At 41.0% G+C, this 23,182-nt stretch overlaps 1 protein-coding gene across 1 annotated transcript in view; it reads right to left on the minus strand.

Annotated features, from left to right (window-relative positions):
* The window catches only part of TULP4 (TUB like protein 4), a 227,455-nt gene that overhangs the window by 36,515 nt on the left and 167,758 nt on the right, over positions 1 to 23,182 (minus strand). The window contains 2 exon segments of the mRNA XM_058534065.1: positions 3,932 to 4,066; positions 6,589 to 6,769. Coding sequence (XP_058390048.1) covers positions 3,932 to 4,066; positions 6,589 to 6,769 — 316 coding nt within the window.

Consider the following 23,182-nt stretch of genomic DNA (forward strand, 5'->3'; position numbering starts at 1 on the left):
AAACTGGAGAGGAAGAGGTAGCAGAAAGCTGAGCAGAAGCAGCAATAGACAAACACAAAATGAAAACTTCTATAATCTGAGACAGTGAAAGCAGCAATAAGGAGTTTTTTCCTTTTTCTTATAAAAGGATACAACTAAGCTTACGTACAAACCAAAAAGAATCAAGTGAATATGCTAGTGAATGAGATTTTAAACAGATGAGAGGGGAAGCTAGGACTCCTGCATTTACTAAATGTGCTCTGGACATCCAACTGGCCCAGTCGCTCCAGTGAAAAGCCTGGTCGGGACAATGAAGCTGAAATGACCTCTGGATGGCAGCTTTGGACACACAAGGAAGTCAAAGGGAGGAGCAACTGACACCAACAAGTAAAGATAACGAAAGACGGAGTCTACCGTTGTTTAGGAGGGAAATGTCCCTGCGATACTGCAGAGATAAAGACGACAGCACCCAATTCCCGAGGGCCCTCAGCTGACCCACTCTGCTCAGTGGGCGAGTGAATGCTGCACCATTTTTTTTTATTTATTTTAAATTTCAATCATTTATTTGAATTCTGTCACATGGTGGTTTTTACCAACAGAGAAGTGTTTTGTTGCCCCTGCAGGGCTGACCTAGACACACAAGCCATTCAGAGACGGCTCGAAGACTAACACAGTGAACCTGAGCACTATGAGCCCAACGGGTACAGATCTCCGCCAGCCCAACTGTGGGAGGAGACAGCACCACGGACCAACACTGCTCTACTCAAACCCACTCCTGACCCCCTCAGTGTGCCCAGTCAAGTGACACAAAGGAAATTCTGCAAAGCAAAGAAACAAAGCCCAGGGGTTTGAAAATTCTTTTATTTTAAGACAAATGTGGGGTGAAACGAGAAGTCCCTTCGAAAGCATGCTTTACAGCAAGAGACGCACTGGCTTGGTCAGAGAATTTCTGAACTCATGACTGAATCATTTTTCCTTGAAGGGCAGCAGAATGTGCCACCCCAAAATGTGCCACTTTGGCATAAAGATTATTTTGAGCTGAAGGCAATTGAGAGGAAGCATGTACAAGAAAAGCTCTGTGCCCTCCCTTATTTGCCTAAAAGCGGGACATACATTTTCAAAGGGGTCCCCTCCCCCCTTTCTACCAGGAAGGACAGAAGTTAATCACTGGAGACAACTCTAGACCCTGATCAGCCAAGAGGACACCAGAGGAATTCAAGTAACAAACTTTAGGAACCAGCCCTTATCTTCCATTAGTTCCTCCATACATTTACCTTCCCACAATGTGCGGCCCTAGAAGTTCAAAGCCCTTTCCTCCGTCTCGTCACTTCTCTACAAATGTATTGCTCTTTGGTTAACATGCTATATAAGCCACCCCTTGGAGTTACTCATCTCTGCGTGCTTCCAAGAGCAAGTGCAATGCACGTGTTAATATACTTCTGTCTGTTTTTCTCTCCTCAATCTGTCTTTTGTCAGTCCAACTTACAGGGCCCCAGTCAGAGAGCCTAAGATGGGTAGAGGGAAAACAGTCTTTCCTCCCCTACATCCTCAAGAAAGAGTAAAGTTACAACAAAGAGTAAAAACCCCCAATAAGGCGAACCAATTTACAGTTCATTTTTTGATAGACAGAAGCCCCCAAAGCTGGGATACTCAGAAGGCAGAACTTCCTCAGCAAACATCTCCAAAGCAAAATCCCCCCTCCCGCCATGGGATTCTGCAAAGATGAAGTCTGACAGGTGGTGGGGAAGAGGGCTGCTCACGGGGAATACGAGCTCTCTGGCATTCTAAGTTCTTTTGCACTTGACGTAAATGACAGTACTGATGGTAAACTAGAGAATATCATGAGTCACCTTTCTTCACTGGATAAGTTCTCTGAGGATAGTTCTTAGACAGACAGAGCAAGATGAGACCCTTTCAGTCCACTTTAGGAGACAAGTGGCTGACCTGTCTAGGACAGGACAGATTCCAGTGGATGGAAAAAGATGCCGTGCGCCATCTTTGACAGCATTCTGACTACCTCTTCCCAGTATTTACTAACATATCCCACAAAGCAGTGGACAAAAAATAAATTAATTAAAAAAAAACTACTGCTGTTCAAACCACATGTATGATTGAGTCCTTAAAATATTCTGCAACCAAGACAGAAAAGGAAATTGCCTCCATTCACGCAGCACCCAGTGGATAACAGCAGTTCACTGAAACTTCATCTGACTTTCAGAAATTAGGAAGACTCAGTGCAAATGCATCCCCCCCTCCATGAAACTGTAAATGATTGAAAACATTTTTAGATTAGATTTAGATTTCTAGTCAGGCAATGAAAACAGCACTAAATTTGCCTGTATTTTTAGGATAAAACTCAACTCAAAAACTTTCACATTTGGGAGGGCTACTTTGGGTCACCTCCCCACGTCACCTCATATGTGTCCTTAATCCTTTACTGCAAAGTTGCTGGGAATGTGCTAGAAGTGCTGCTCCAACACAGTCTAGTCTGATAGACAGAGAACAAAATAATACATCTGAGGAATAAAAAAATAAAGTTTCCATAGGTAGGCAAGATGGTAAAAAACTAGAAAAATTCACCTTATAAAGAATGCAAAGGAACTGAGTGGTAATTACGTTATTTTCAGTGCAGAATTAGACATAGGTTCTGATGAAATTAAGAAACTTGGTTAAAAGGTTCAAAAGTAGAATTTTTGAAGAAAAAAGTAATGCTTGAATTTACGAAACATATGGGAGAATTTATGATGACCATCTCTATATATTAGCTCCATGAAAGACAAAAAATTCATAAAAGGAACTTAGGAAAAGCCCAAGGAATTTAAGTCGAACATCATCAGAAAAAAATACTTACTCGGCTCTTACTGGGCCCTTTTGTGGTATAAAGAAGGACTTCTACATAGTTCACGTCCCTCAGGAGTTTATAGGCTAAATAATTCCTTACAGTTAAGAGTTCTGAAACAGCAAAATGGGACACTCAAAAGAGTAAGTATAACTTGCTTCTAAAAATATTCCATAGTTTTAAAACAGAATTACTAAGTGCTTGGGAGTGTGCAGGCAGGTAGGATGTGTTCCAGCCAATCAACAGTTAAGTATATGGATTTAATTCTCTACAGCCCTGTGATTCCTGAATAATGCAGACAAGAAGCACAGGGCCACGATCTGGTCTGATGCCCAGTTTTGAATGACAGCAGCAATTTGAACTGAAGGTTCTGGAATGGCCCCCACCTCCCATTCAGAGTACAGCAGGTCCCTTCAACATCGAGGACCAGAGGCAGCCCAGGAATTTCCACACTGCACCATTCAACCCTGAAGAGACAGAACTGTTTCTTCATTGGGGTCACATCAGTAGTATTCTCGAATTGCAAAATTCAGAACACTCTGAATGCCGATGGACACCGATTTTCTATTGAGATAACAGCATTTCACAATGTCTATCAAGAAGGCATCAGCACCTGACTGCTGACCTTCACATCAATGCCTCAGCAGGGCAACTGTGGATCCTCCACAAGTCTGTCAAGGTAACTTTATTGCACAACCATCAGTTCCTTACTAAGCCTTAAAATTACAGGGGCTTCTGAGTAAACCGTCTCGTGCACTGTCTGCTGTCTCAGGAACGGCAGGTGCCACCGTCCAACACCATGCAGACATGGCGTTGGCCAGAGGCACACACTGTACACCCGAGAGGGATCATTCTTGTCAGAGCAGGAAAAGAGCAGGTGAAGACGCAGACTGACTGTCAGGAATCCCTCGTCAAGATAAGACTGGGTACTGACTTGTCAGACAAGCAGAGGAGTGAAAGGGAATGACCTTTATTAACAGACTCCATTAAGCCCAGAAGAGGTCACTGCAGAGGACAGGAATCAGTAAGTACTGGGTGGACGACACCCAGCCTGGAAGGCAAATGTGCACAGGGCTGGTGTGTGGGTCTGGGGTCACGTGCAGCCTTCTGTACCTTTCAGCCCTGAGCGGATGACAGTAGGAGACAAGTCGTCGTAGCTGTTCATTAAGCTGATGTCTCCCGAGGTGAAGCTGACAGTGAGCAGGGGCTTGATGTTCTGCATGGGGATGGGATACGCTGCTGGACCATCTGCGGGAACAAGAAGTGCTGAGTGAAAGGGAGGCAACGAGCATGCGACCCAAATCCAGGTCTGCAAGGCTGCCATCTTGCAGAGGGCCTTAAAAATCGCCAGACGATGCAGATCAGACCCTGGATGAGGCAACATCCTACACCACTTGGGAACTATACAAGGCCATCAGAGGAGTGCTACTAGAGAACCCTGGAGATGCAGGATGGGAGAGGCAGCCCTGGAGTGGGGTTCCTTGGACTCTGTTGTGTGGTAGTGAGAACACGTGTGACAAGTTTATTAACTGGTATGTTAATATGTTGTATGTTTCTAATGACATGTAAACATAAATCATTTTAATGTCATATAATGCATAAGGATGGTGAGAAGAGGGATGAAAACGTTTTCTTAATCCTGATCCAACATACAAAGAAAAGCTGCTTTTCAACACTGACTGCTCTTTCATTGAATGTTATAGGAAATGAGCAGCCACAGCAGCCACCATGAGTTCTTTGCTAAGTTTTTACCAAAAGAGACCCCAAATCTGGAGAGAAGGCTGAGGTTGGACGTCACTCATAAAGAATTTTGCTACATCTGCAGTGCACATAAAGAAAATCCTACTTCGTAAGTTCAAGGTGTACTCGTGGATGTTAAGGAAGGAGCCATGGTGGACCATGTTCTGGATTCTTTCATGTGTTGTTTCAAAAAGTGAAAGTCAGTCCCTCCCACAGGCCAGGGTGAATCAGGGCTCTGTCAGAAGACTCCTGCAGGCTTCACACCCACGCTGCTCGTCTCTGGCAGCCACACTGGCAGCTATCCAGGGCGGGCCAGCTGACATCCGCTCGCTCACTCTTGACTCAGCCCCGCCTGCCGAGCATCCCGTTATTGCTTTCCTTTGCTTCACTTTAAGATGCTATAGGTACCTACCTCTGTGCTCACATTCCCTAGGCCACCAGGAGAAAACATGCTCTATCTGAAAGGCAGATCCCAGTCATCTTCCAAATTACCCCATTTCTTCTGAGAAGGGTAACTGGTTAGACAGCAAACAGGGACTAAATTCTACTCTTAGACTTACTCTGGACTTGCTTTATAAACTTGGTCTCTGGATTTCATTTCTTCCAATAATAAATGGGGATAAGTAAATCGCCATTAAAACTAGTAAAGTTCTGTTTTAAGAGAATGCTGAATCCACTGTTGGAAGACACTGACTGTATCACTGAGGCTGGAGAAATGATGACCACTTCACTCAAGGCTGCAGTCCTACTAGGAAAGGGCATGGTTACCTCCCAGATAGATTTATGGATGCTAAGAACACTCTCCCTCCCAAGACCCACTGATCCTGAAACACTACCACTGATCTGAATTGTTTTCTATGTGTGACTGTCATCTTCTCCTTAAATGAATGAATGAGTATGTATATGTCTCTGGGAAGTATAATGTATCATCATGTCTGGGACAGGAGGGAGAAGACAAAACAAGAGCACTCCAAGTGCCAATGGAGGCAGATGCTGATGGGAAGAGAATTAAAATATTTTCCCTGGAACAGCCCTTCATAGGACGAACATGCCTACAGTCAGAGGGAAGGGTAGAAATTGTCCAGTGTTTGTCCTTAGCCCCTTAAGGGCACTTAGCAAGCAGTATGACCATGTCTCATCAGGGAGTCATTCCTTTCCACTATTTCACAATATATTTTCTTTTAAATAAAGAGGTTGGTGCAGGGGACGGGATGTTGGGGAAGAGCCAGAGCTTGAGCAGGCCAGAGCTGAATGCTGACATTGGTGATGGCTCGCATCAAGATCAAAGGCTTCTGCTTTTTATGGGGAGGGAGAAGGGTGTCTCTGACACATTTGAGGGATGAACCAACCGCAAGAGAAGGAGGCTGGAGTCTGAAATCATCCCCACCAAGAGTCTGAAACGATCTTTCATTATTGGTCCAAATGCTAAAAAACTGGAATGTCAACTAATCTAATCTAACATCACTGTGAGGCTTACGGTGGGGGGAGGAGGGAAGGGCGGGAGGGCGGGAGGCAGACTCTTCTGAACTGGGAAAGGGAAGAGGTTCTGCCTGAAATAAAGACAGCAACACGGATATCAGCCCAATGTACTGGCCTTCATTACGGGCAGAACTAATCCTTTCTCACACAACTAAAGCTACAGGCTTTAATAACATCAGGGAGCTGGAACACCACACATTAACTTATAGTAACAGCACAGCTTATTCCATCTTCAGCTCTCTTTATTCTCACTAAGCAGCTAAGCCCCCAACACCCCAGGGGACACAGGAAGGGTCGTGAGTCTCACTTTATATCTACGGAAACCTAAGCCAATGGAGCTTCATCAACCTGCCCAGTGATTCTGAGAAAAGGGATGGCAGAGAGAAGAGTCAAATTAGACCAGAGATTAGCCCTGTCCTGCCTTGCATTTCAGTTCGAGAACTCTTCCCAGTAAGTTAGGGTGCAGGGCATATGGTGGACCTCTCCCTTCCTCCTCTGAATGAGTTCACTCTCCTTTGATATTATTCTGTCCCCCAGAGCCAGCGAGCTACCTTGGGGTGGGGAGTAGTCATCTGAGTCAGTGTCGCTCTCGCTGCTGTCCTCCACCAGGAAGGCAGGGTAGTTCCAGGACATGCTGAGGATGCCATCTGACTCGTGCAGCAGGACGTGGGCCAGCATCCTGCCATGACAGTCCATGACGATCACCTGCCCGTCAGCCGTGCCGAACAGCACCTACAAGCAAGGAGCAGGACCCTTGACGGACGGGGAGAAAGGGCTGCGTTCTTAGCAATGCTCGTCCTCTTCCCTTGTTTAGAAGGACAAAACATAGTTAGAACTAAAAAAACAGGCCAGTTAGGTAACTGAGGATACACAGAGCGTTAAGTAGTAGAAACTTAGCTGCTTATTACTGCAAGAATTTTAGTCCTCTAAGACTGAAATGTGAGTAACAGCATAATAAATATATCGTTATGTTGCATGGACATTTTTAAATAATACTGGCAAAATCATCATTTCACTTTTTGTAGGTGGTTTTTGTTTGCTTGTTTTGTTTTTTTGGTTGGAGGAGGAGAGTTAAGAGGACGACAATATTCACTTATTTTGCTTGAAAAAAAAAAGGAGCAGCAGAGGTTCACTGTTAAGAATTTCTCAAATTTAGAAGAAAAACTTTAGGTGTATGTTTGACCAAAGAGAAAATACATTTGGTTATGTCAGCATGTTATCTAACCATAATTGGAAAATAAAATACTCCTGAAATAGTCTGTCTAATGTTTTATTTCACTGAGAAAAATGCTATTAATGTATTATGTCATAACGTATCAATGGTATTAATATATTCATTGAGTGCTTACTGTGTGCTAAGCACTATACTAACAGCTTTACCTTATTAACTGTCAAAATAATCCTGGAGCTAAGTCCCAGCATCACTGGTATGGAGCTCAGAGGGGCCTGACGCCTTGGTGTGCTGAGGGCTCTCCTAGGGAACTGCCCCCCTTCACCGGCCCGAGCACACTCTCAGGAATGTGGTGGCGGGCAGGCAGGCCCACGGCCGGAGCCACAGCACAGGCAGGCAGGGCGAGGCTGGACAGGGGCTCACCCCCCGCCATCAGAGTGGCAGAGGGCAGCCCCCAGCAGTGGGAGGCCTCCCTGCCATGGGTGGAGTCATCCAGCTGGATGTCCCTGACAGGGACCTCCACAGGGAGACGCCATGTTATCTTCTGCATTGTGTGTGGGCTCTGTAGTTTCTGCATCCATTGCCATTAAAAACTGCATCTCTTGTGTCTAATGAGATTTGTCTGTCCATCAGCAACTCATCGTGAGAACCACGTGAATTATTTCCATTTTACAGACGCGGAAACAACTTGAGAGGTCAAGTAAGTTGACAAAGCCATTCACTAAGTGGCGAAGCCAGGGCTATCTAACTAGAAAGACCAGGATTTAGACAAAGGGAAAGTTATTTAAAGCTTTTTAGATCCTTGCCTCTTTCTGCTTCTAAGATTTTGATGTTAAGCTCCTTGGGGCAAAGACTGTCCACGGTGTACCTCCGGCACCTAACAGAGCTGTGGGTACACAGTGGACACTCAATATTTACTGTTAAATGGATAAATTAAAGCCAGTGACAATCAAAAGGCAATTTTAGGACATCAATGCTGATGATTAAGACAGATTAATTGCAAGGGAAGATATATACCATTTAAGTAGTAATATGCTCACAGAATTTACAGAGCTGTTTTATCTATTTTTTGTGTGTGTGTGAAGAAGATCAGCCCTGTGCTACCATCTGCCAATCCTTTTTTTTTTTTTTTTTTTTTGCTGAGGAAGACTGGCCCTGGGCTAACATCTGTGCCCGTCTTCCTCCACTTTGTATGGGACGCCACCACAGCATGGCCTGCCAAGTGGTGCGTTAGTGCATGCCCAGGATCCGAACCCGCAAACCCTGGGCCGCCGCAGCAGAGTGCGCGCACTTAACCACCTGCGCCACCGGGCCGGCCCCAGAGCTGTTTTAAATATAAATAAATCAATTGTCTATAAATATTGCTTTAAACATGATCTACATTTTAATGACTGAAAACCAAAAAAAAGGCTAAAACAATTTTCCCCAGAACAGTGATGAATCCATTACCGCATGTCACTTAAAGGAAAAACAGACAAACTACTAGGAACAAAGTGAAAATCGTTTTAGAAAAGTTAAATATTTGGCTGCCAACAGAAGAAATAAGTATCCACTGGTAAGCGTGCAAAGACCTCAGGCGACCCAGGCACAGGGATGGAGACACTGGGGCACCGGGTCAGACCCGCGGAAGCCCTGGACGAGGCAGGTGCCCAACGAGCTTGGTAGGCAGTTTTCAATACAATAAATACGGAACATGACTTCTTGTAACTTGAACTGAAATGTATAATTTACATATTTCAAAAGAATAAGATGTGTGGGAACCACACTGTAAGGTGAACGTCGTGGGGGAGGTCCCCGGGAAGCGGGCTTTTCTTCTCTTCTCACTCGTTTGCTCAAGCGTGTTTTGAAGATCAGCTATGTGCCTTGGTGCCAGGTGAAAGGGGTATCTTATCACTTACGACCTTTGTTTTCAAAAGAGACAGCTCATGAGCAGGCAACAGCAAACTATTATTCTTCACGAGCACTCGGGGTTACTATCCATCAGTCCCAGACCAGTTCCCTGACGGCCCCACTATGGGTTCTCACATGACCCTACAGTCCTCCATTGGCATAACCAACATTACTCTCCTGTCTTTACTGTGGGATTATTTGATGGCCGTCTGACTCCCATGCTCGCCTGTGAGCTTCTGAGGACGTGGACCATGTCTGCTCTGCTCTCTGCTACCTCCCCAGGGCCTGCATGTTAGATGACATGTGGCAGTAAGTACTTGTAACGCCTCTGCAGTGAAGCATCTTTTTTTTTTTTTAAAGATTTTATTTATTTATTTTTTTCCCCCCAAAGCCCCAGTAGATAGTTGTATGTCATAGCTGCACATCCTTCTAGTTGCTGTATGTGGGACTCGGCCTCAGGATGGACAGAGAAGTGGTGCCTCGGTGCGCGCCCGGGATCTGAACCCGGGCCACCAGCATCAGAGTGCGTGCACTTAACCACCAAGCTTGTAACGCCTCTGCAGTGAAGCATCTTTTGAGTAATACAATTTTCCATTTTAGAGAAGAAGAAATACCAGACAACAGCAGACACCTAATTCCTGAATAAAGGACTGGTAATTTAAGGCGTTATCACTGTTCAACATCACACCAAAGCAAAACAGAATAAAAAAATCAGCCCCCAAATTCCCCACCATTAATCAACTCCAACTATAGCTCTCTTGGGAAGATAATGCACTGTTAAGGTTGGGGAGAAGGAAAAAAGCAGCACGAACAGTCTAGTTGTCAAGCAATGACAGAGGAAGTTACTTACTTGGTTTCGGAACAAGTATGTCACAGATAACTGAAGAACACTGATACAGCATGCAATCAGATTTTTAAAAATCTCCTCCATTACAAGTTCTTTTCATGCCTAATCACTTCCGAGAGAAAGCTTATGTGAGCCACGGAGTTCAAGAGGGCAAGACAGAAAAGTCTAACAATAGTGAACAGACACACGGGCAAGTGCATCAGTCTTTGCTGCTTGCTCCCCTAACTCTGGTGCTCCACATAGATTCGTGCCGACTCCTCCTTCCCGGGCCCTGTCTCCTCTTCTCTCTCTACAAGATCCGGTCACGTCCAGGGCCTCAAAGACCCCATTCACGCTGGCTCCCTGGCCAGGCCTCTCCCCTAGGCTCCAGACTCACACACGCAACTGCCTAGCTGCCACTCACCCCTGGACGTGTCGCAGGCCCTCTGCGTCCACGTGTCCCAGAGGAAACGCACGATCTCGTCCTTCCCCAACCAACACACACACAACCTGGTCTTCTTCCAGCAAAGACTGTGGCTTGTGTTTTATCTCTGACGTCCAGAACAGTGTCTGGCACATAACAGGTGCTCAGACATCACATGTGAAAGCTTTTGGGACGCACCACACAGAACTGATCTCACTCTAATCGTGACCTCCACAGCACTCTAAATTCGCTGCTTTTGTATGTCTGTCTTTCCCACTAAATCACGAGCTTCTCAAGAGCAGGTCCTCACGCCCAGTTCTCACATGCTGCTTGTCATGCGTGGATGCTCAGAGACTACTAGTAAATGAATTTCTGCCCAAAGCTTTGGCTTTTTCCCAAATTTTCCTACAATGAAGCAACAACTTCTTTCCTTTCTTCTTTAAACTATAAACCAAGGCTTAGCTCCTCCCATACAACTGGTCTCCAAGACACTTTCAACTATGGAGGATGTAAATTTCTGTCTCATATTTTTCTTGCTGTTTTCTCTGGTGGATTGCAGGCTTCACGTATGGGCAGGGATGATGCTCCCTCTGTAACGTGTATACCAAGAAGCAAACAAGCTGGTGAAGCCTGCGGGTCCTCAGGCCATACCAGTCAATGGCTGTCTCTTGATTCAATTTATTTTCCAACCTTGAAAATACTTATTGCAGGGCAGTGTTTAATAGTAACACAATTTTTAAATAATTATAGTATCCACATATAATCTCTTCATTTCAATGTACTCCATTCTAAACTACTTTAGATGCAATTATTTTAAAATATAATTATTACCAGTAATTTGACTGAACCAAGCCATAAGCCAAAGGGGGCAGGAAGAGGATACAAAATCATTCAAAAGATTTATGTTTTGCAAACAGTGATGATATCTCATTAGTAACTTTATCTTTGGAGACTGGTACTCATCAATATTCTTGAATAAAGACCATATTAGGAAATTTCAACTATAAAAATACATGCTTCTATAAATGGTCACTTCTTTCGTAGTACAGTTTAGTAGTATTGGAACTAGTTCCAGAAGGAGTTGACTTTTTTCCCATTTATTTGCTTTTGTGATTTTAAAGCTGGGGGAGTAGGTAACAAAGTGATGACAAATTCCTACTAGTAACCTCAGCCTCGCTGGTGGCAAACAGTTAAATGTGCCACTATGGAGAGAGGAATGAAGGGACAAGCTGTGATGTCCCCTTACTCTTTGGAAGGAACCTTCTGTTCTGAGGTGCCACTGAAGTACAATTTTATTTTATGAAGATTTCCCTGTTGGGTTTCAGAACTCTAGCCTTCTAATGTGCTTCAAGGCCAGATTTGAATATCTTGCAACTAAAGAACAGAGTCACTGAAATCAGACAGTTGTAAATGACAGAACTGCTCGATTAACAGAATATTTCCTGGTTTAAAAAACAAGATGAAATGTAATTTCACAGTTGACTATAATAATTATTTCTAAAATAGGTATTTTCAAACTTATTCTGATAAATATGAGGAAGTAATCTCACCCAGAGTATCTACAATAAAAAATTTGCATCTTGGACTAAATATGTAATTTTGAAGTCACTTCATCTCTTCACTGCAGAAAAGATCACTTATAAACTAACCCAGAAAGATGAGAGACTATCCTATGTTTAAAGATTTTCAGAGAAAGAGATATTCTATCTGCCTCAGGCATCGAATTTAATGTTAAATAATTCCCATTGCTAGAACATTCTTCCCCAAATCTTTCAGGTTCCATTTTAAAGTTCACTTACCCTTCTAAGACACCTACACAGTGATTTCTGGGGGTGGAGGGAAATAGTTTGACTACACGGCTAATTAAAAAATGCATTTAACTAGGGTATCTCCAGAACGCTACACAAGTAGCTGGAAACACCACTGAGCTCTAGAGAACAGAACTGGGTGGCTTGGGACAGTGGAAGAAAGGGGCCTTTGTATCACATAGCCTTTTGAACATTTAGAATTTATATCATGTGAAGATACTATTAAAAATATACTTTAGTATACACTGAATGAGGTTGAAAGAAATGTTTCAGGAACACAGCCCTCTATCAGGCCTTTGGAGCATGGCGAAATGCCCAGGGTAGCCACTCATCATGCGATCCTTGGGGGTGAATGAGCACCTTTAATTTGGGTGGGAGATGCTGAGTGATGCTGGAATCTGCTTAGCCTGGTTGGTGTAGACAGTCTAAACCTGTTGCAGAAACATCCTTTCCTTTGCAAAGGAGTCGGGACTGGTAGTCAGCTGGCTGGGGGTTTGGTTCTTTTTTGATTCCTAACTAATTATGTAACTTTGAATTGGTCATTTACCTCCCTGAGAGCTGGTCTCCTCTGTCAGCTAAAAGAGTTTTGTGAGACGAGCTCTCAAATCCTTTCCTGTTTCAAAATGCTCCAAATCTTTAAAATATATCTAAATATATTTCTCTGACAATAGTAACTTCTCCCTGTGGCTACTAAGAAACTTCTTCAACAAAAGGGCTAAGAGGAAACGATTTCGTGGTCTGAGGTGAGAAAAAGCCTCTGACTCTGTAGGGGCTGTCGGGGCTCAGTGACGGGAGCAGACGCAACAGCACCTGCGGCTGGAGTCAAAGATAAACACAGCTGGACACTAGTTAAAGAAGAAGGGATGGTTTTTAACCAATAATGACTACAGCATGAACTGAACTCAACTTCCATGTGTGCAGAGGTGACCGAGCATTTTACAGGGAGAATGGGAGAGTAGGGAAGGAGGCGGGGGGGCGGGGATCCAGCACAGTCAGGGAAGTGGAAACCTACAAAAAGCAGGAAGCAGGGTTTGTCAATGTGACTAGGTCATCTGGGTTTGCCAACTGGTGCTTACCCAAGTTAGGGTCCTACCAACGCACAGAGATTGGGAGATAGGAGCCCTACTGTCAGGTGTTATCTGGAAAAAACAGTAAATTCTTTTGGCAGCCTTGAGGCTTCCCAGGCAAGAACGTAAGGGGGCTGGAGTTATTCTCAGGGACACAGCTTGAGTTGAGAGTAACTATGCTCGTGCTTGTGCAAATCTCTTAGAGCATCTGTGTGTGTGTGTGTGTGTGAGAGAGAGAGAGAGAGAATGAAATCATTTGTGATAAGAATCTAGTTTTATAGGCCAAGGTTGAGGCCTAGTGGAGAAGAGGGTTCAGCAGGGCCTGCCTAGAATTTCATCAGGAGAGTGTCTGTCACTGGTAGTGGCACACATATCACCTCCCCCTAACGTGACACAAAGATGTACTCATTGTCAAGCGTAGGGCTGTCAGAGCAGCAACACATTCGCAGTTCAGGAATGCCACAGGGAACCCCAAGAAGTTCAGTTTTGTAGTTCAGCCATCTAGACAAACACGCGTGCATGCAAGCACTCTGCATCAAAACCAAGGCCATTATCACGCTGCAGCATTAACACAGACATAGTAATATAGTATGGACAATACAACACTAAATTAACAAGAAACTGACTTTAAAATAAATTTAGACCCCCAATATATAATTTTTGTGTTGTGGTAAGAACATTTACCATGAGATCTACACTCTTAGCAAACTTTTAGGTGAACAATATAGTATTGTTAACTACAGACACACTGTTGTACAGCAGATCTGCAGAACTTACTCATCTCACATAACTGACACTTCATACACATTGACCAGCAACTCCCCGTTTTCCTCTCCCCCCATCCCAGGGCAACCACTATTGTACTCTCTGCTTCTATGAGTTTGATTATATTAGATACCTCGTATAAGTGAGATCATGCAGTATTTGGCCTTCAGCAATTGGATTATTTCACTTAGCATAATGTCCTCAAAGTTCATTCATGTATGACTCAGCCTTCTTTTTGAAGGCTGGATAGTATTTCGTTGTATGTATACAGCACATTTTCTCTATCCATTCATCCATTGACGGACATTTAGGTTGTTTCCACATCTCGGCTATTGTCAATAACGCTGCAATGAACATGGTTGTGCAAATATCTCTTTAACACCCTGCTTTCAACTCTTCTGGGTAATTACCCAAGAGTGGGATTGCTGGATCATATGGTATTTCTATTTCTAATTTTTTGAGAAACCTCCATATTATTTTCCATAATGGTTGGAATATTTTACATTCTATCAAGAATGTACAAGGGTTCCAATTTCTCCACATCCTCACCAAGCCAAGTTATCTTTTGTGTTTTTGATAATAGCCATCTTGACAGATTTGAGGTGATATCTGATTGTGACTTTGATTTGCATTTCTCTGATGATTCGTGATGTTGAGCATCTTTCATGTACTTGATGGTCACTGTACGTCTTCTTTGGAGAACTGTCTATTCGAATCCTTTGCCCATTTTTAAATCCGGTTATTTGCGTTTTTTGTTTTTTGCTATTGAGTTGAAGCAGCTCCTTATTTATTTTGGATATTAACTGCTTATCAGATATATGGTTTGCAAATATTTCCATAGGTTGACTTTTCACTGTTAATTGTTTTCTGTGCTGTGCAGAAACTTTTTAGTTTGATATACTCCTACTTGTCTAGTTTTGCTTTTGTCGCCTATGCCTTTGGTGTCATATCCAAGAAATCATTGCCAAGACAAATGTCATGAAGTTTTCCCCTATGTTTCCCTCCAGGAGTTTTATTGTGTTTAAATCTTTAATCCATTTTAAGTTGATTTTTGTATACGGTGTAAGAGACAAAGGTCCAATTTCATCCTTTTGCATGTGGATATCAGTTTTCCTGGCACCATTTGTTGAAGAGACTATTGTTTCCTCATTGAGTATTCTTGGCACCGTTGTTGAAGACCATTTGACTGTATATGCATGGGTTAATTTCTGGCTTCTCTATTCTGTTCCACTGGTTTCTATGTCTGTATTTATGCCAATACCACACTGTTTTATTTAGTGCAGCTTTGTAATATATTTTGAAATCAGGACATGTGATTCTTCCAGCTTTATTCTTTCTCAAGATTGTTTTGGCTATTCCAGGTCCTTTGTGGTTTCATTTAAATTTTAGGATTGTTTTCTTCTATTTCTTTAAAAAAGCTATTGGGATTTTAATATGGATTGCACTGAATCTGTAGATCACTTTGAGTAATATGGACATTTTAATAATATTAAGTCTTCCTTTTTTGTGTGTGTGTGAGGAAGATCAGCCCTGAGCTAACATCCACGCCAATCCTCCTCTTGTTGCTGAGGAAGACCGGCTCTGAGCTAATATTGTCAAGCCTCCTCCTTTTTCTCCCCAGAGCCCCAGTGGATAGTTATATGTCATAGTTGCACTTCCTTCCAGCTGCTGTATGTGGGACACGGCCTCAGCATGGATGGAGAAGTGGTGTGTTGGTGCGTGCCTGGGATCCGAACCCGGGCTGCCAGTAGCGGAGCGTGCACACTTAACCGCTAAGCCATGGGGCTGGTCCTAAGTCTTCCAATCCATGAACATGGGATGTTTTTCCATTTATTTGTGTCTTCTTCAATTTCTTTCATCAACGTTTTCTAGTTTTCAGTGTAAAAGTCTTTCATCTCCTTGTTAAGTTTATTCCTAATTATTTTATTCTTTTTGATGCTATTATAAGTGGGATTTTCTTACTTTCCTTTTCAGACAGTTCATTGCTAGTGTATAGAAACACAAGTGATTTTTGTATATTGATTTTGTATCCTGCAACTCTACTGAATTCATTTATTTTAACTGCATGTGTGTGTAGTTTTGAAGGTTTTCTAAGATCATGTCATTTGTAAACCGAGATAATTTTATTTCTTCCTTTCCTATTTGAATGTCTTTTATTTCTTTTTCTTGCCTTATTGCTCTAAGAATTCCAGTACTATGTTGAATAAAAGTGGAGAGAGCAGGCATCCTCATCTTGTTCCTAATCACACAGGAAAAGTTTTTAGTTTTTCACCATTGAGTATATTAGCTGTGGGATTTTTATATATTGCCTTTACTATGTTGAAGCAATTTCCTTCTATTTCTAGTTTGTTGAGAGTTTTTATCATGAAGGAGTGTTGAATTTTGTCTAATGCTTTTTCTGCTTCTATTGAGATCATCATGTCACTATTATTCAATAGTCTGTTAACATAGTGTATCACAATAATTGATTTTCCTACACTGTTCAACATTCTTGCATCCTACAGATAAATCCCACTTGATTATTGTGTATGATCCTTTTAAAGTGCTGTTGAACTTGGTTTACTAGTACGGTCGTGTGTCGCTTAACAATGGGGATACATTCTGAGAAATGCATTGTTAGGTGATTTCTTTATTGTGCAAATATCACAGCATGTATTTACACAAACCTAGATCGTACAGCCTACTACACACGTAGGCTATATGGTATAGCCTATTGCTCCTAACTACAAACCTGTACAGCATGATACTATACTGAATACCATAGGAAACTGTAACACAACGCTAAGTACTTGTATATCTAAACACAGAAAAAGTACAGTAAAAAAATACAATATAAAAGATTAAAAAATGGTACACCTGTATAGGGCACTTACCATGAATGGAGGCTGCAGGACTGGAAGCTGCTCTGGGTGAGTCAGTGAGTGAGTGGTGAGTGAATGTGAAGGCCTAGGACATTAGTGTACACGCCTGTAGACTTTATAAACATTGTACTTAGGCTCAATTTATAAAAAATATTTTTCTTTCTTCAATAATAAATTAACCTTAGCTTACTGCAACTTTTTTACATCATAAACTTTTTATTTTGAACTTTTTGACTCTTTTGTAGTAACACTTAGCTTAAAATACAAACACATTATGCAGCTGTACAAAGATATTTTCTTTCATGTCCTTATTTTATAGGCCTTTTCCTATTTTTAAAAATTTTTATTTTTTTACTTTTTAAACTTTTTTTTTTAAAAACTGAGACACAAATATATACATTAGCACACGCCCACACAGGGTCAGGATCATCAGTATCACTGTCTTCCACCTCCACATCTTGTCCCACTGGAAGGTCTTCAGAGGCAATAACACACATGGGGCTGTCATCTCCTATGCTAAAAATACCTTCTTCTGGAATACCTCTGGAAGAACCTGAGGTCTGTTTACACCCACATCACCACAAACGCATGAGAAATGCATTGCACTATGACGTTATGACAGCAACGACGTCACTAGGCAATAGGAATTTTTCACCTCCATCATCTTAATGGGATAATAACTTTATGGGATCATTGTCATATACGCAGTCTGTCACTGACCAAAACATTATGTGGCATGACTGTAGTTATTTGAGGATTTTTGTACCTATGTTCATCAGGGACACTGGACTATAATTTTTTTCTTATATTGTCTTTGCCTGACTGTGGTATCAGATTAATGCTGGCCTCACAAAATGAATTTGGAAGTGTTCCCTCCTCTTCAAGCTTTTGGAAGAGACTGAGAAGGAATGGTCTTAATTCTTTAAATGTTTGGCAGAATTCACTAGTGAAGCCATCTGGTCCTGACATTTTCTTCGTTGGGAGGTTTTTGATTACTGATTCAATCTCCTTACTGGTTATGATCTGTTCAGATTTTCTATTTCTTCGTGATTCAGTCTTAGTAGGTTGTATGTTGCTAGGAATTTATCCATTTCTTCTAGGTTATCCAATTTGTTGGCATATTATTGTTTATAGTGGTCTCTAATCATCCTTTTTATTTCTGTGACATCAGTTACAATGTCTCCTCTTTCATTCCTGATTTTATTTATTTGCTTCATCTCTCTTTTTTTGGTCACTCTAGCTAAAGGTTTGTCAATTTTGTTGATCTTTTCAAAAAACTAACTCTTAGTTTGGTTTAATTTTCCATTTTGTTTTCTTATTGCTCTAATCTTTACTATTTCCTTCCTTCTGCTAACTTTGGGCTAAGTTTGTTCTTCTTTTTATGGTTCCTTGAGGTGTATAGGTAGATTATTTATTTGAGATCCTTTTTCTTTTTTTTATTATAGGTATTTATTGCTATACACTCCTCTTAGTCCTGCTTTTGCTGCAACCCATATGTTTTGGTATGTTATGTTTTAGTTTTCATTTGTCTCAAGGTATCTTCTAATTTCCCTCTTGATTTCTTCTTTTACCCTTTGGTTAATCAAGAATGTGTTCTTTAATTTCCACATATTTGTGGATTTTCCAGTATTCCTTCTGCTATTCATTTCTACTTTCATTCCACTGTGATTGAAAAAGATGATTCAATCTTCTTAAAGTTGTTAAGACTTGCTTTGTAACCCAACATGAGATCCATCCTGGAGAATTTTCTTTGTGCACTTGAGAAGAATGTATATTCTGCCTCTGTTGGGTGGAATGTTCTATATAGACCTGTTAGGTTCATTTGGTTTATAGTGCTGTTCAAGTCCACTATTTCCTTATGGATTTTCTGTCTGGATGTTCTATTCATTATTGAAAGGCGGGTATTGAAGTCTCCTACCATTACTGTATTGCTGTCTATTTCTCCCTTCAGTTCTGTCAATGTTTGCTTTATATATTAGTGTTTTATATATTTAGGTGCTCTGATGCATGCATACATATTTATAATTGTTACATATATATCTTCCTGGTGAATTGACCATTTGACTGGTATATAATGTCTTTGTTTCTTCTGACAGTTTTTGACTTAAAGTGTCTTTTGCCTGATATAAATATAGTCAGCCTTGTTCTCTTTTGGCTATCATTTGCATTCAATATCTTTTTCCATCCTTTCATTTTCAGCCTTTATATGATCTTAAAGCTAAAGTGAGTCTCTTGTAGGCAACATATAGTTGGATCTTGTTTTTTTAACCCATTCAGCTACTCTGTGTCTTTTGACTGGAGAGTTTAATTCATTTACATTTAAAGTATTATTGATAGGAAAGGACTTACTACTGCTATTTTGTTAATTGTTTTCTGTCAGTCTTGTAGTTCTTTTGTCCCTCTTTTCCTTTCCTGCCGTCTTCCTTTGTGTTTCACTGATTTTTGGTATTCATATGCTTTGATTCCTTTCTCTCTTGTGTATCTTAGGTATTTTGATTCCTTTCTCTCGTCTATCTTCCATAAGTATTTTCTTGTGGTTACCATGGGGCTCACATAAAACAACTTTTAGCTATAGCAGTCTATTTTAAACTCATAACAACATAACTTCAGTTGCATACAAAACCTACTCTTTTACTTTTCCCCACTGAAATTTTATGTTACTGATGTCACAATTTATATGTTTTTATATTGTGCATCCATTCACGTTTTTATACTTATTTTTAATATTCTTGATTTTGACTTTTATACTAAAATTAAAAGTGACTTACCCATCACTATTACAATAACAAAGTATTCTGCATTTGTCTATATATTTACTTTATCAGTGAGTTTTGTATTTTCATATCATGGCTTAGCATCTCTTCATTTCTTTTTTCCCTCCCATTTTATTGAGAAATAATTGACATATATCACTGCATAAGTTTAAGGTGTACAGCATGATAGTTTGATTTACATATATTGTGAAATGATTACCACCATAGGTTCAGCTAACATCGATCATCTTATATAGATACAATAAAAAGAAAAGGAAAAAGGAAACATTTTCTCCTTGTGATGAGAACTCCTAGAATTAACTCTCTTAACAACTTTCCCTATACATCATACAGGAGAGTTAACTATAGTCATCATGTTGTACATTACTTTCCTAGCTCTTATTTATCTATAACTGGAGGTTTGTATCTTTTGACCACTTTCCTCCAATTTTCCCTCATCCCACCCTCCACCTCTGGTAACCACAAGACTGATCTCTTTTTCTATGAGTTGGTTTTTTGTTTAGATTCCATATATAAGTGAGATCATACAATGTTTGTCTTTCTCTGTCTGATATTTCACTTAGCATAATGCCTTCGAGGTCCATTCATGTTGTTGCAAATAGTAGGTTTTCCTCATTTTTAATGGCTAAATAATATTCCTTTGTATATATACACCACAACTTCTTCATCCATCCATCCATTGATGAACACTTAGGTTGTTTCCATGTCTTGGCTATTATAAATAGCATCCTTTCATTTCAACTTAAAGAACTCCTTCTAGCACTTTTTTTTTAAGGCAGGTCTAGTGGTGATGAACTACCTCAACTTTTGTGTGTCTGGGAAAGTCTTTCTGTCTCCTTTATTTTTGAAGGACAGTTTTCCTGGGTACAAAATTCTTGGTTGGCAGTTTTTTCATTCAGCACTTTGAATAAATCATCACACCCCTTTCTGCGCTGCAAGGTTTCTGCCAAAAAAATCTGCTGATAGTCTTACAGGGGTTCCTTAGTATGAGATAAGTCACTTTTTTCTTGCTGCTTTTAAAATTCTCTTTGATTTTGACTTTTAACAGTTAGATTATTATGTATCTCAGTGTGGATTTCTTTAAGTTCACCTTATTTGGGCTCCATTGGGATTTCTGGATCTGGATGTCCATTTCCTTCCCCAAATTTGGGAAGTTTTTGGCCATTCTTTCTTTGAGTAAGCTTTCTGCTCCTTTCTCTCTCTTCTCCTTCTGGGATTCCCATAATGCATATACTGGTCCACTTGAGGGTGTTCCACAAGTCCCTGAAGCTTTCTTCACTCTGTCTCACTTTTTTCTTTTTTCTCCTCTGACTGGATAATTTCCAGTGGCCTGTCTTCCAGTTCACTGATTCTTTCTTCTGCTTGATCTAATCTGATGCTGAAATCCTCTAGTGAATTTTTTCATTTTGTATTCTTCAGCTCCATAATTTCTGATTTTTAAAAAAATTTTCTATCTCTATGTTGAAATTCTCACATTGTTCATGCATTGTTCCCCTGACATGGTATAGCATCTTTATGATTGCTATTTTGAATTCTCTGTCAGGCAAATCTTATAATCTCCATTTCATTGGGGTCAGTTTCTGGAGACTTATCTTGTCCCTTGTTTGGGACATATTTTCTTGTTTCTTCATTTTCCTTGACTCTCTGTGTTGCTGTCTGTGCCTTAGACAAAACAGTCACCTCTCCCAGTCCTCATGGACTGACCTTGTATAAAAGAAGACCCTCGTTAATCAGCCTGTTCAGAGATTCTGGAGGCCTCTCAAATCATTGTGCTAATCCAAACCACTGTCTTTGTTCTTAGTAACCCCCAGGTGTCTAGAGTATGCCGGGTCCTGTCAGTGCTCTGAGACAAAAGCCAGTCCCTCAGGCAGCCCCCATAAAATTGGGAACATTGGATATGGTCGAACTCCTTCCCTCCCCAGGTAGAAGCTGGGATCTGGGGTTTTTCACCAGCTCACTCTGCTTTGGGCTGGGGAGAAGGGCTGTGTTAAGTGCTACCATGCTAGTTCAAACCACCATCTTTGTTCTTAGTGACCCTCAGGCATCCCACCACTCCTTTGAGACAGGAGAGACAGAAGAGACAGAAACCAGTGCCTAAGGCCAAATCCAGAAAAACATGAGGATGTTGGATGTACTGTCCAGTTCTTTCCTTCCATTCCCAGGGAGAGGCTGGGAGCCGGAAGTTTTCTCCCAATCATATGGTGCTTTGCCAGGGGTACTGATTATGGCAAGAGGATATCTCAAATTTTCCTACCAGCTTTGATGTGGCTGGTTTCACATTTGCCTGGAGTGCAGGAGCCTCTCAACTAGTTTCTGGATTTCTCACAAAGGGAACTGGTCTGTGTACTGTTGACTTGGTGTGTCTGTTAGGGAAAGGAGGGTCCATGGCTTGCTATTTCACCATCTGGCTGATGTTACTCCTGTTCAACATATTCTTCAGAAGGTGTATGTTATAACAGCCAGTGTGTATGAATAACTGTCTCCCATCTTTCATTCTTAAACTATATTGTTAAATGTAAACTTTAAGAAAGATTTTTATTTATCATATTTTATAATTTATCTATACTGAGTGTTTGATACAGCAATTCATCAATGATCTGAGTCCAGAGATAACAAAGAGCAATTTAATTTTTAAACGTCTTAATTGCCACTCTCAGTCAACCAAAACATCAACAAAAGAAAATAAAAGAAAGTACAAACACAGCAGCTGCACCTGTTTTTGCTAAAGAAATCTGTTCTCTTCTATGAAGAGCTCAACAGAATTTCCAGAATGCAAATAAAAGAAAAATCTAAAAAAAAACTGAACAATATCAATAGTTGTATAAAGATAGCTAGGAATGGTGGGAGGCCATCTCCTGCCTTCCTTTCCTGAGTATGTTTCCATTAATTTCCTTAATTGTTACTTACATCCTCCTTGCCTACTGTGGCAAGAATCATTCCTATATACGTTCAGTTAAGGGCTTTAAATAAAGATGGGCTTCCCTTTTGCATTACATGCACTACTAAAAAGTCATGGGAAAATCTAATGGGGATGGAGGGAAGATAATCACTCTTTCTGTTGGTTTAGATTAAATCTAATTTCAAAACTGTGTTCCCATAAGTCACTAGGCAGGAGCTCTACTCCACAGGTCCTTTAACCTACTGACAGTTCACTCATCATTGAGGGTCTCCACCATAAGAATGGATCAGTGAGGTGTTACTCTAGTGAGTTTGTGGATTAAAAAATAATAATAATAAACAGTGAGTACAAGAACTTGTGTGAGAGAGATTTCCATGTTATTTTCTTGTTGTATTGAGCACAATGGCTTTCAAGTCCTTCCAGGGAAGCTAAAACCTACACAATAATTACTACCTTAAAGGACGAGGTGCAGGCTCACTGAGGGAGGTGAGAGCAGCACTGTGGGGGCAGTTGGCTGAGTCATCCCATAACCCAGCACTTAAAGGGCCAACAGAGGGAAATGTGTTCTTATAGCGAATAAAAAAACTCCATGCAAATAATAAATTGTGACTCTTTTTATCTTGGTTTTGTAAAGCCTGACTTTTTTCTATCAGACAGTAT

This window comes from Diceros bicornis, chromosome 39, assembly GCF_020826845.1.
Source record: "Diceros bicornis minor isolate mBicDic1 chromosome 39, mDicBic1.mat.cur, whole genome shotgun sequence".
NCBI classification, from domain to species: domain Eukaryota; kingdom Metazoa; phylum Chordata; class Mammalia; order Perissodactyla; family Rhinocerotidae; genus Diceros; species Diceros bicornis.